The sequence below is a fragment of the Anoplopoma fimbria genome, chromosome 9 (assembly GCF_027596085.1).
Source record: "Anoplopoma fimbria isolate UVic2021 breed Golden Eagle Sablefish chromosome 9, Afim_UVic_2022, whole genome shotgun sequence".
Lineage (NCBI taxonomy): Eukaryota > Metazoa > Chordata > Actinopteri > Perciformes > Anoplopomatidae > Anoplopoma > Anoplopoma fimbria.
The window spans coordinates 17,390,272-17,402,283 of NC_072457.1; the positions used below are offsets into that span (position 1 = coordinate 17,390,272).

General features: G+C 41.7%; 3 protein-coding genes across 3 annotated transcripts in view; all 3 read left to right on the top strand.

The window, feature by feature from the left end:
- The first annotated feature begins 519 nt into the window (after nucleotides 1–519).
- LOC129095431 (NLR family CARD domain-containing protein 3-like) lies at nucleotides 520–1,326 on the top strand. Its single transcript, XM_054603861.1, has 2 exons — nucleotides 520–577; nucleotides 635–1,326. The coding sequence occupies exons 1-2, from the start codon at nucleotides 520–522 to the stop codon at nucleotides 1,324–1,326; spliced, it is 750 nt and encodes a 249-aa protein (XP_054459836.1).
- Nucleotides 1,194–1,941, top strand: LOC129096527 (protein NLRC3-like). The gene has a single exon (XM_054605330.1). The coding sequence runs from the start codon at nucleotides 1,427–1,429 to the stop codon at nucleotides 1,847–1,849; it is 423 nt and encodes a 140-aa protein (XP_054461305.1). The 5' UTR covers nucleotides 1,194–1,426; the 3' UTR covers nucleotides 1,850–1,941.
- LOC129096520 (ribonuclease inhibitor-like) overlaps nucleotides 1,856–12,012 on the top strand; it is a 108,829-nt gene continuing 98,672 nt past the window's right edge. Inside the window, exons 1-3 of the mRNA XM_054605324.1 lie at nucleotides 1,856–2,190; nucleotides 2,283–2,456; nucleotides 9,219–9,392. Of these exons, the coding sequence (XP_054461299.1) occupies nucleotides 1,955–2,190; nucleotides 2,283–2,456; nucleotides 9,219–9,392 (584 nt within the window). The 5' untranslated portion in view covers nucleotides 1,856–1,954. The remainder of the gene's footprint in view (nucleotides 2,191–2,282; nucleotides 2,457–9,218; nucleotides 9,393–12,012) is intronic.

Consider the following 12,012-nt stretch of genomic DNA (forward strand, 5'->3'; position numbering starts at 1 on the left):
TAGGTTTCTTAAGAAGAGGTTTAATTACAGCTAGTTTGAAGGCCTGTGGTACATGGCCCGTCAGTAAAGACAGATTGATAATTTCTAATAAGGAGTTGCTGATTAAAGGTAAAACTTCCTTAAGCAGCCTAGTCGGAATCGGGTCTAAGAGACAGGTGGAAGGTTTAGACTTAGAAATAGTTAAAGTCAATTGTTGAAGGTCGATGGGAGAAAAGCCATCTAAATATATTTCAGGTTCTACAGCTATGGATCGATCGGTACTGGTTGAGGGCAGTAGATTATAAAATTTTTCTCTAATAGTTAGAATCTTATCATTAAAGAAGTTCATGAAGTCACTACTACTGAGGTTTATAGGAATACACGGCTCAACAGAGCTGTGACTCTCTGTCAGCCTGGCTACAGTGCTGAAGAGAACCCTAGGGTTGTTCTTATTTTTCTCTATTAATGCTGAATAATAGGCTGCTCTAGCATTACGGAGTGCCTTCTTATATATTTTAAGACTGTATGGGACCTTTACGAATGTCTCAAGAGATGGACCAAAAATATACTCATATACTCTTCTTTGAGGATACGACATGTTGAAATCTATTCTGTGACTCATTGTTGTTTGTTCATTCAGGACTTCCTGCTGCAGTTTGTCAGCGTGAACTCAAATCTAACCTGAAGAAGAAGCTCCAGTGTGTGTTTGAGGGGATCACTAAAGCAGGAAACCCAACCCTTCTGAACCAGATCTACACAGAACTCTACATCACAGAGGGAGGGACTGCAGAGGTCAATGATGAGCATGAGGTCAGACAGATTGAAACAGCATCCAGGAAACCAGACAGACCAGAAACAACCATCAGACAAGAAGATATATTTAAAGCCACACCTGGAAGAGAGGAACCAATCAGAACAGTGATGACAAAGGGAGTGGCTGGCATTGGGAAAACAGTCTTAACACAGAAGTTCACTCTGGACTGGGCTGAAGACAAAGCCAACCAGGACATACAGTTCACATTTCCATTCACCTTCAGAGAGCTGAATGTGCTGAAAGAGAAAAAGTACAGCTTGGTGGAACTTGTTCATCACTTCTTCTCTGAAACCAAAGAAGCAGGAATCTGCAGGTTTGAGGAGTTCCCGGTTGTGTTCATCTTTGATGGTCTGGATGAGTGTCGACTTCCTCTGGATGAGTGTCGACTTCCTCTGGATCATCTCCCACATCAAGACCTCACGAAGCCTCCACATCATGTGCCACATCCCAGTCTTCTGCTGGATCACTGCTACAGTTCTGGAGGATGTGTTGAAGACCAGAGAGGGAGGATAGCTGCCCAAGACCCTGACTGAGTTGTACATCCACTTCCTGGTGGTTCAGTCCAAACTGAAGAACATCAAGTATGATGGAGGAGCTGAGACAGATCCACACTGGAGTCCAGAGAGCAGAAAGATGACTGAGTCCCTGGGAAAACTGGCTTTTGATCAGCTGCAGAAAGGAAACCTGATCTTCTACGAATCCGACCTGACAGAGTGTGGCATTGATATCAGAGCAGCCTCAGTGTACTCAGGAGTGTTCACACAGATCTTTAGAGAGGAGAGAGGACTGTACCAGGACAAGGTGTTCTGCTTCATCCATCTGAGTGTTCAGGAGTTTCTGGCTGCTCTTCATGTCCATCTGACCTTCATCAACTCTGGTGTTGATCTGCTGTCAGAAGAACAAACAACCTCCCAAGTCTTCAGAGACAAACCTGAACTAACACATCTCTACCAGAGTGCTGTGGACAAGGCCTTACAGAGTCCAAATGAACACCTGGACTTGTTCCTCCGCTTCCTCCTGGGTCTTTCACTGCAGACCAATCAGACTCTCCTATGAGGTCTGCTGACACAGACAGGAAGTAGCTCACAGACCAATCAGGAAACAGTCCAGTACATCAAGACGAAGATCGCCCAGGATCTCTCTCCAGAGAAAAGCATCAATATGTTCCACTGTCTGAATGAACTGAATGATGGTTCTCTAGTGGAGAAGATCCAACAGTCCCTGAGTTCAGGATGTCTCTTCAGATACATATTGTCTCCTGCTCAGTGGTCAGCTCTGGTCTTCATCTTACTGTCATCAGAAAAAGATCTGGACGTGTTTGACCTGAAGAAATACTCTGCTTCAGAGGAGGCTTTTACGAGGCTGCTGCCAGTGGTCAAAGCCTCCAACAAAGCTCTGTAAGTACAGAGAGAGTACGATTCACATATCAAAACTTTAATACACTCCGGAAACTTATTGCCATTTTTTTTTACTTTTGGTGTCTCTTCAGACTGAATGACTGTGACCTCTCAGAGAGAAGCTGTGAAGCTCTGTCCTCAGTCCTCAGCTCCCAGTCCTCTAGTCTGAGAGAGCTGGACCTCAGTAACAACAACCTGCAGGATTCAGGAGTGAAGCTGCTGTCTGCTGGACTGAATAATCCACGCTGGAAACTGGAAACTCTCAGGTCAGATCAAGTTAGTTCCTCTTCACTGATGTAAATGTGTCTCTAAACTATCAGCTCCATGCAGTGTAAACAGCCTCTCTCTTTCTGAATCTTTGAATGAGTTCATCAGGATTTCAGATTTCATAAACCTCTTTTTCACCAAGAAATTAACCAGACCTATGGAACCAGAGGAACTAATCTCAGAGTCTAAACTAGAGTCCAAATGTCCTAACTGTGAATTCCTGTTTGTTTTTCCATCCCATCTTAAGAACCTTATAGAACAGACAAACTTGATCCACAGCGGATTAAAACACGATGGTGGAGTTTGAAACATAATTCACATTCACAATAAAACATCACAGGGTCATCCTGTTGTTGCTCTTATTTCTGCTTTATGATGTTATGTTTGATATAATTAATGAATGAAAATGAGAAATGCAGAGGTAGAAAGAGACTGAAAACTTGAATGTCTGTCTCTACAGTGACGATCTGCTGAGAGTTTGATGGTTGTTTATTTCTGCTTTAGAACGTAATGACATGAAATCAGTATATGAAGTTTAATTTACCTTGTTCACTCACTTTGTTCTCGCTCTCACTCTCTCTCTCTCATTAGCTCACTCATCCCCTCTGCTGGTCACAACTCCTTGTTCTCCCTTTTTTTTAAACTAGTCGGGAAGACAACAGAAACGCTTGAATTTGTTTTAAACGCTAATGAACAACAATAGATAAGATAAGATGAGATAATCCTTTATGAGTCCTGCAGCGGGGACATTTGCAGGATTACAGCAGCAGAGAGTGCAAACAAGAGACATAGTAAAGAAACAAGATCAAAACAAGTATTATGAACAAGTAATAACACTGTAAAGAATAATAAATAAGTAAAAATCCACAATAACCTAAATATTATATAAACAGACAGAATCATTTTAGTATTGCCGTGGCTTTCACATATTTTTTATAATACACAGATTTATATAGTCAGGACGGACTTCCGGTGGCGCTGAACCTAATGGCTGCTTGAAAATCTCGCTCCCACCCGGTGTGATATAATCCCCTTAGAAAAACCTTACTGATAAAAACAACGTACTGATATTAACCATGGAAGGGGAGAAGCAAAAAAAGACTAAACTTAAACCAAGCTCAAAACGTGATAAAACGGCGACATCCGACGAAACATATGAAGACGAAGACGGCAATGAGGACAATGGCGGCGCTGATAAAGAAGTAGCTAACCCGAACATGCAGGCTATCTACAACGAGATTCGGGCACTCAGGTCAGACCTAAAAAGTGAAATGAGTGAATTCCGACGCTCTTTTCGCAACGACATGAAGAAGGAACTGAACGAGTTTAAAGGAGAAATCAACCAGAAACTTGAAGAAGCTACTAGCGAGCTAAATGCTACTGTAGTTAGAGTTGCGGAGGCAGAACAACGTATATCTGATATCGAAGACAGGGATGAAGCTGCGAGGGAGGCTCTCATCCAGGCATTAGAGACCCAAGACACTTTGCAGGCTAAATTAACCGAATTAGAAGCACGCTCACGCCGAAACAACCTCCGTATACACGGAATACCGGAAGAGTCTGAGGGGCCCGATCTGTCGGCGTTTGTGACCAAGCTAATAAAATCAGAAGTCGGCATGCCGGTAGCGGACATGGACCTCGGCATACAGCGCTGCCACCGGGCACTGGCTCCAAAACCTCCCCAAGGCGCTCCGCCAAGATCACTGGTGATTTGCTTCCTCGAGTTCAGAGTGAAAGAGCAGGTGCTGCACACAGCATGGAAGAAAAAAGTCGTTCGATATGAGGGGAAAAGGATCTATTTCGACCAAGATTACCCTCCCGAGATCTTGAAAAAGAGAAAGGCATATGCGGGAATGCTGAGAGAGCTCAAAGCCAAGGGTATCCGCTTCCAGACGCCACATCCAGCTAAATTGAAGGTGTTTTTTGACAGCGGCACCCGGATCTACAAGAGCGCGGCGGAGGCTGCAAAGGACCTGAAGAAGAGAGGAATCACTCTGGAAAATGTGACAGAGCCAGACCCGACCGTGGAGAAACAACGGAGATTATCAACGTGGGAGAAAGCGGGTGCAAATCGATCCGGACGGGCGGTGGATCGCGGACGGATCAGGGAGAAACTACGGAGCTTTCAGCGCGCCTCTCCGGGAACATCTGACGCTGCAGAGTGAAGCGTCTGTGGGTGAGCTACTAAGACACTGACTATCGTTTCTCACAGAGCTGGACAGGTTTGAACTTTTTACCGGTTTTTGGGAGCTGTTTTAAATGTTACCGGTGCAGAGTACCATCTCTGACACAGAGAGGCCCTCGATGGACGCGAGGATTTCCTCTCATTTTGAAGCTTTATTTGAACTTCGGACTTGGAAGTCTTTGGTTTCTGTTTTTCTAGTTCATTGTTCACTGTTCGTTGTTCTTGTTATCATGGGTAATGTCACACAAGTTTACACAGTTTGGAAAAAGATATGCATCGTCAGGAGTATAAAGTAGTCACACTCAACGTCAATGGGCTGCATAATCCGATAAAAAGGAGTAAAATTATTGCAAAAATGAAGCGAGAAAAGCAGCAGATAATATATTGGCAGGAGACACATCTCTTTCCTCTGAACATGAAAAATTAAAAAAGCTTGGGTTTCAAAATACCTATTATTCATTTCATAAATCAGGCCGGAGGAGAGGTGTGGCCATACTGATCCCCAATACAGTAAATTTTGAGTTTATTTCTCAGGTAAAAGATAATGAAGGGAGATTTGTCTTAGTAAAAGGCAAATTAGATAATGAAGCAGTAACTTTATTTAATGTGTATGCTCCCCCAGGGAGTAACAAATCTTTTTTTAAGAAAATATTCGAATTGATGGTAAAGGAAACACAGGGAACCCTGATTCTTGGTGGTGACTTTAACATCCAACTTCAACCAAAATTAGATACATCTAACCAACGCCAAAAGAAAAGCCCAAATGCCATCTTGGTTCAGCGAATGCTTACACAACTGGGCCTGATTGATGTGTGGAGAGAATCCCATCCCATAGAAAAACAATTTACATATTACTCCCCTTGTCACTCTGTTTACTCGCGGATTGATTACTTATTTATGTATAAATCAGACTGGCATAGGGTCAGAGATTGTGAGATAGGGATTAGAGACGTATCTCATCATTCAGGCGTATATTTAACCTTATATTTAAACAGCCAACGGAAAAATACACTTTGGAGGCTTAACACAAGCATTTTAAATGACAAAGCAGTACAGAAACAGATCCAGCAGGAATTTGAAACATACCTACAGTATAATGATAATGGAGAAGTGTCTCCTAATACTTTGTGGGATGCAGCAAAGGCTGTAATTCGAGGTAAAATAATTGCCCTTACGGCCTCACGGAAAAAAGAAAAACAGAAAAGACTTAACGAATTACAAGAGGAACTTAAGTCACTAGAGATTAGACATACAGAACAAAAAGATCCTCAAATATTAATTAAAATAAATAAAATCAAACAAGATATAAATGGTATATATGATGAGGAAATTGAAAAACAACTTAAATTTACCAAACAAAAGTACTATGAGACAGGATCGAGGGCTATGAAACTCCTTTCTTGGAGGATACGAAAACAACAGGAAAAGAATACAATATATAAAATTAGGAACCCTATGACAAAAAATATGAGCGGTAATCTAGAAGACATCCAACGCTCTTTTGAACTATATTATAAGGACTTGTATACTCAACCAACCAGAGCCGATACCACAATAATAGAGACGTTTCTAAGTTCGCTGGACCTACCATCCATAGGAGAAAAACAGAATAAAGAAATTATGGCTGAGATAAAGCTAGAAGAACTGAATAAAGCCATCTCAAGATTGAAAGCTAATAAAGCTCCTGGTGCAGATGGATATTCGTCTGAATGGTACAAAACATTTAGAACACAAATAACACCTATGCTGCTTAACTGCTTTAACCACACCTTGAGAACAGGAGAAGCCCCACAGTCATGGAAGGAAGCAGTCATTTCTGTCATCCCAAAAGAAGGTAAAGATAAAAAGGAATGCAGCTCATATAGACCAATATCAGTACTCAATGTAGACTATAAACTATTTGCCTCAGTCCTATCTAAAAGGCTGGAAGCTATTATCCCGGAGCTAATAGATTTGGACCAAACAGGCTTTGTACTAAATAGACAGACACAGGATAATTTAAGGAGAACATTACAAGTGATGAGTCATGTTACTTCGACCAAAATTGGTGCAATGTTGGTTAGTCTAGATGCCGAAAAGGCTTTCGACTCAGTAGGTTGGGAATATTTGTATAGGGTACTTGCAAGATTTGGCTTTAAGGACTGCTTCATTACATGTATTAAATCGTTATACTCCTCTCCAACAGCCAGGATTAGGATAAATGGACACCTGTCACAAACTATTCGCCTAGCCTAAAAGAGGGACACGCCAGGGATGTCCCCTGAGTCCGACCTTGTTTGCCTTATTTATTGAACCTTTGGCCCAAGCAATTAGAGAGGACCCTGAGATAAAGGGGATAACTATTAGAGGAGAGGAACATAAAATTTGTATGTTTGCGGATGATGTCCTGCTCTTTATCACAACCCCTGACTCGAGCATCCCCAGATTGATGTGTCTAATAAAGACTTACAACTCATACTCTGGATACAAGCTAAATATTCAAAAAACTCAAACCCTTACATTTAATTATACTCCCCATCCAGATATAAAAAAGAAGTACAACTTTAAATGGGACTCTTCCACAATAAAATATCTAGGAATAAATCTACCAAAAGATATGTCGAAGCTTTCTGAAATTAATTATGGCCCCATCAACAAAGCGGTAAAATCAGACATCTCTAGATGGACGATGCTCCCGCTGGATATGAGCAATAGAATAGAAATAATCAAAATGAATGTGTTGCCACGATTTCTTTATCTCTTCCAGTCCTTACCCCTGGAGATACCACCCAAACAATTTGATGAATGGGACGGGTGGATTTCAAGGTTTATTTGGAACGGTAAAAGACCGAGGGTACAGTTCAAGACACTGCAGTTGAAGAAGGAGAGGGGAGGGAGAGCTCTACCATGCTTACAGGCCTATTATCATGCTGCACAATTGAAACCCTTAGTATACTGGTGTACACCAAATTATGAATCTAAATGGAAGTCTTTGGAAATTACACAGACAGATATTCCAATACAATCAATATTAGGAAACAAAAGCCAAACAGAAAAGAATTATGACAGCTTGAATCAATGGACCCTATTCACGGTTAAACTGTGGTTTAAGGTGTTGAGGAAATTGCAGCTAGAGAAACAGGCCAGGGTCTTGAATTGGGTAGCATATGATCCAGAATTTGAACCTGCGAGACTGGACGGGAGCTTTAAACAGTGGATTAGGAGAGGCATCACATCCTTTTGTTCACTCACTTCTAACGGTAAATTTCAGAGTTATAAGGCAATTTCTGACTCATTTGGATTGGAAAAATGCAATTTTTTTAGATACCTACAAGCTAGAGACTACTTTAATAAAATATCACAAATCAAAACGGGGAAAGAATATAACCTGATCTCTATATTCCATGAAGCATATGAAAAAAACAACATTAAAAAACTGATCTCACGAATATATGAAAGTATACAAACCTCCAAAAATCACTCTACGTTATACATCAAACAAAAATGGGAAAAGGAGTCTGGTACAGAAATATCAGATGAGTCTTGGATGGAGATATGTGAGACACAAGCAACCACTGCAAACTCAAGATCATTAAGAGAGTTTGGTTGGAAGAATGTTGTGAGGTTTTTTATCACTCCTAAAATAACGGCTTTGCAATCAGGCTCTCAGAGTCCGGGGCTTTGTTGGAGACAATGTGGAGCCATCATGGCCAACCATTTTCATGTCTTTTGGGCTTGTCAAAGAATTCAACCATATTGGAGGGAAGTAACTAATGAAATATGTAAGATGATGGGAATTAAATTAGACTACTCTTTTACTACTTTGTATCTAGGTAAAATACCAGAATTTATCCCTCACAAATACAAATACCTGCTAAAGATTCTCTTGGCATGTGGTAGAAAGGCTATAACCCGAAGATGGCTCCAAACTGACCCCCCAACATTGCACCAGTGGAGGGGGATAGTGAAAGAAGTTTACTGTATGGAGAGACTGACTTATATTTTAAGATTGGAATTGGAGAAATGTGTTGAACGTTGGGAAAAATGGATTATGTATGCACTGTGCCTGGAATAGTATGACACTGTACTTCGATGTATTGAGAAGAATGTGACCCTATACTGTTACACCCATGAGTATGTTGTATGTTTTTCCTTTTTTTTCCTTTATTTCTTTCTGTCCAAAATTCAAAATCCAAAATAAAAAGTTAAAAAAAAAAAAAAAAAAAAAAAAAAAAAAAAAAAAAGATTTATATAGTCAGTCTTTTTGTATGTGTGGTCTACTGGGAGCAGAGTTGGTTTTGCAGCCTGACAGCAGCAGGAAGGAAGGACCTGCAGTACCTCTCCGTAATAATAATATAAATATAAATGTCCACCCCTCATCCTGATAGTGATACTACAGTACTTCATGTATACAGTAGAGTACACTGAACCTACATTGTATCTTGTTTAGTGTAGAATAGCAAGTATTTTATCCACTTTCACTAAAGAAATTATCTTTGTTCCTTCTGGTTCTACTTTAGTACAGACTCATTATCAAAGAGGATTTCATTTTAACACAAATATTAATTTTTCTTCTTGTTGATTGTTGTCTCTTCAGACTGAGATACTGTAACCTCTCAGAGAGAAGCTGTGAAGCTCTGTCCTCAGTCCTCAGCTCCCAGTCCTCTAGTCTCAGAGAGCTGGACCTGAGTAACAATGACCTGCAGGATTCAGGAGTGAAGCTGCTGTCTGCTGGACTGGAGAGTCCACACTGTGAACTGGAAACTCTCAGGTCAGGATTCAATTAATGTCCACTTAAATACTGATTTGCATTAATGGGTAAACTCGTAACCTTCATAAGATTCTCTCTGCTTGTGTGATTTCCATCACATATTACATTTTAATATATTTCTATAAACATATAATAATAATAATAAATCTCACTCTGCTGTAATCACTTGAAATATCAGAAACCAGTGATACCAGTAATGTTGTCAGATTGTTGATGGACATTGGTGGGTGTTTGGTTGTGACTAGAAACCAATCAGTACCATTACATTACATTACAGTCATTTAGCAGACGCTTTTATCCAAAGCGACTTACAGGAAGTGTATTCAACATAGGTATTCAAGAGAACTACTAGTCACCAGAAGTCATAAGTGCATCTCCTTTCTTAAACAAGCATCTTAAAGCATAAACTAGAGCAAAAGTATAGTGCAGAGGCAAATTACTACGAAAACAATAATTGCAACAGACTAATACGAATACAATAAGTGCTACAAACTACTATGAATAGGATAAGTGCAGTAAACGAATACGAATTCAATAAGTGCAGCGAACTGATACGAATACAGTAAGTGCAACAACTAATACGAATGCAATAAGTGCTACGAGGAAGGCTCAGGGTAGTGCTTCTGAAGAGGTGAGTTTTCAGCCTGCGCCGAAAGATGGGCAGCGACTCTGCTGTCCTGACGTCAGTGGGGAGTTCATTCCACCACTGAGGGGCCAGGACAGAAAAAAGCTGTGACCGGGTGGATCGGCCGCAGGGACCTCTGAGCGACGGGGCAACCAATCGCCCCGAGGCAGCAGAGCGAAGTGGTCGGGCGGGGGTGTAGGGCTTGACCAAGGCCTGGAGATAGGAAGGAGCTGTTCCTTTCACTGCCCTGTAGGCTAGCACCAGAGTCTTAAACTGGATGCGAGCTCTTACAGGGAGCCAGTGTAGAGAACGGAGAAGGGAAGTTGTGTGGGAGAACTTGGGGCGATTGAACACCAGACGTGCTGCAGCTTTCTGGACAAGCTCCAGAGGTCTGATGGCCGACGCCGGGGCTCCGGCAAGTAGTGAGTTGCAGTAGTCCAGGCGGGAGATGACCAGAGCCTGGATGAGCACCTGCGCCGTCCTCAGTGAGGAAGGGGCGAATCCTCCTGATGTTGTAGAGCAGGAATCTGCAGGAGCGTGTGACAGATGCAATGTTTGCTGAGAACGACAGTTGGTCGTTCAGGGTCACACCCAGATTCCTCACAGTCCGAGTTGGCTTCACCACGGCATCATCAATGGTGATGGATGTCACGGAGTGTGGTGTGGACCCAAAAGCAGAACGACCAGGAGACAGATAAAGTTCTGGAGCTTTATTCAAAGCGGAGAACTCAGCATACAGACAGGCAGGATATGACTCACAGAGGGAAACAGGCAGGGGATCAGGCAGACGGAAATCAGAGGAAGCGGAGGCTAAACTCGGGGTCGGGGACAGAAGGCTGAGTCGTTGACCGGGGCTCAGGCAAGGCAGGTAAGTCCAGACAGTCAGGCAGGGTCGGCAACGGGAAATCAGTCCGGGGAATAACGCTGGAAGGTCTGGCATAATGCGGAGAACGATCTGGCGGTGAGTGAGTGGATGACCGTGGGTTGATATACTAGAGAGTTGATGAGTAGATGGAAGGCAGGTGTGTGGCTTGGAGCAGGTGAGTATGCTTGGCAGTAATCAGGGAGCTGGGGAGAGTGAGAGGGGTGACACACCCACCTCACAGACACACACAGAGATAAACAAACAAGGGAGCACAGGAGACAACGGGGTTAGAGTGGTGATATGTTGTCAGGATATTTGCCATAGAAACAAAACCACACCACCCTGCTTGCACTATTCTGACGGAGAAAAACTCTATGAGGACACAGCACAACATGACCTCTTCCATTTTATAATGCCGAGTCTTACTTCTGCCGTTATTTTAGTGACAGTAATACAAAAATAATGCAACCGGATGCATTACTCTGAATAGGCATTCATTTTGAAATGTAATGAATTACTGTCAAATGAAAGAAACTATAATATTTAATAAAGTACTTTTTGAAAGTAGGTAAGGTAGGTAAGGACATCAGTATGATTCTTCAGAATAGTGTCCTCCACGCCCTTTTGACATTGGATTAGGAGTCTGTGTTCAACCATTTATAACTTTAACTTGTAATTTCTATCAGACATTCACTCCCTATCTCTTCAGTGATTGGTCAGCTTTGGGGAGATGAGAAAGTAGGCAGGGTTTGAACTTCAAATTTTTCCTTCTTCTCATGACTATATCTGCCACTTTTTATGTGGGCAACGCATTAGAACACTATGAATGTCTTTGAGTAGAGACAGTCTGATGTGACTGTGCTCTGTACTCTTCCCGTCCCTTTATGAGGACACCAAAAGTATTGTAGTATTTACTGGTCCGTACGCAGCTATAAAGATATATCTAAAAACTGATCATTGAAAAGGTTCATTCACGGTATTGTCTCAGTAATGAATCATCATCTATTATATATTCTTGATTCAGTTTTTCACTTGTTCACTATTATTGTTATTATTTGTTCAATCTAGTTCAGGAGTTTTTGTGCCTTTTCACTCAAAAATGTCCCTTTTTCATCAAGAACACAGTAAAC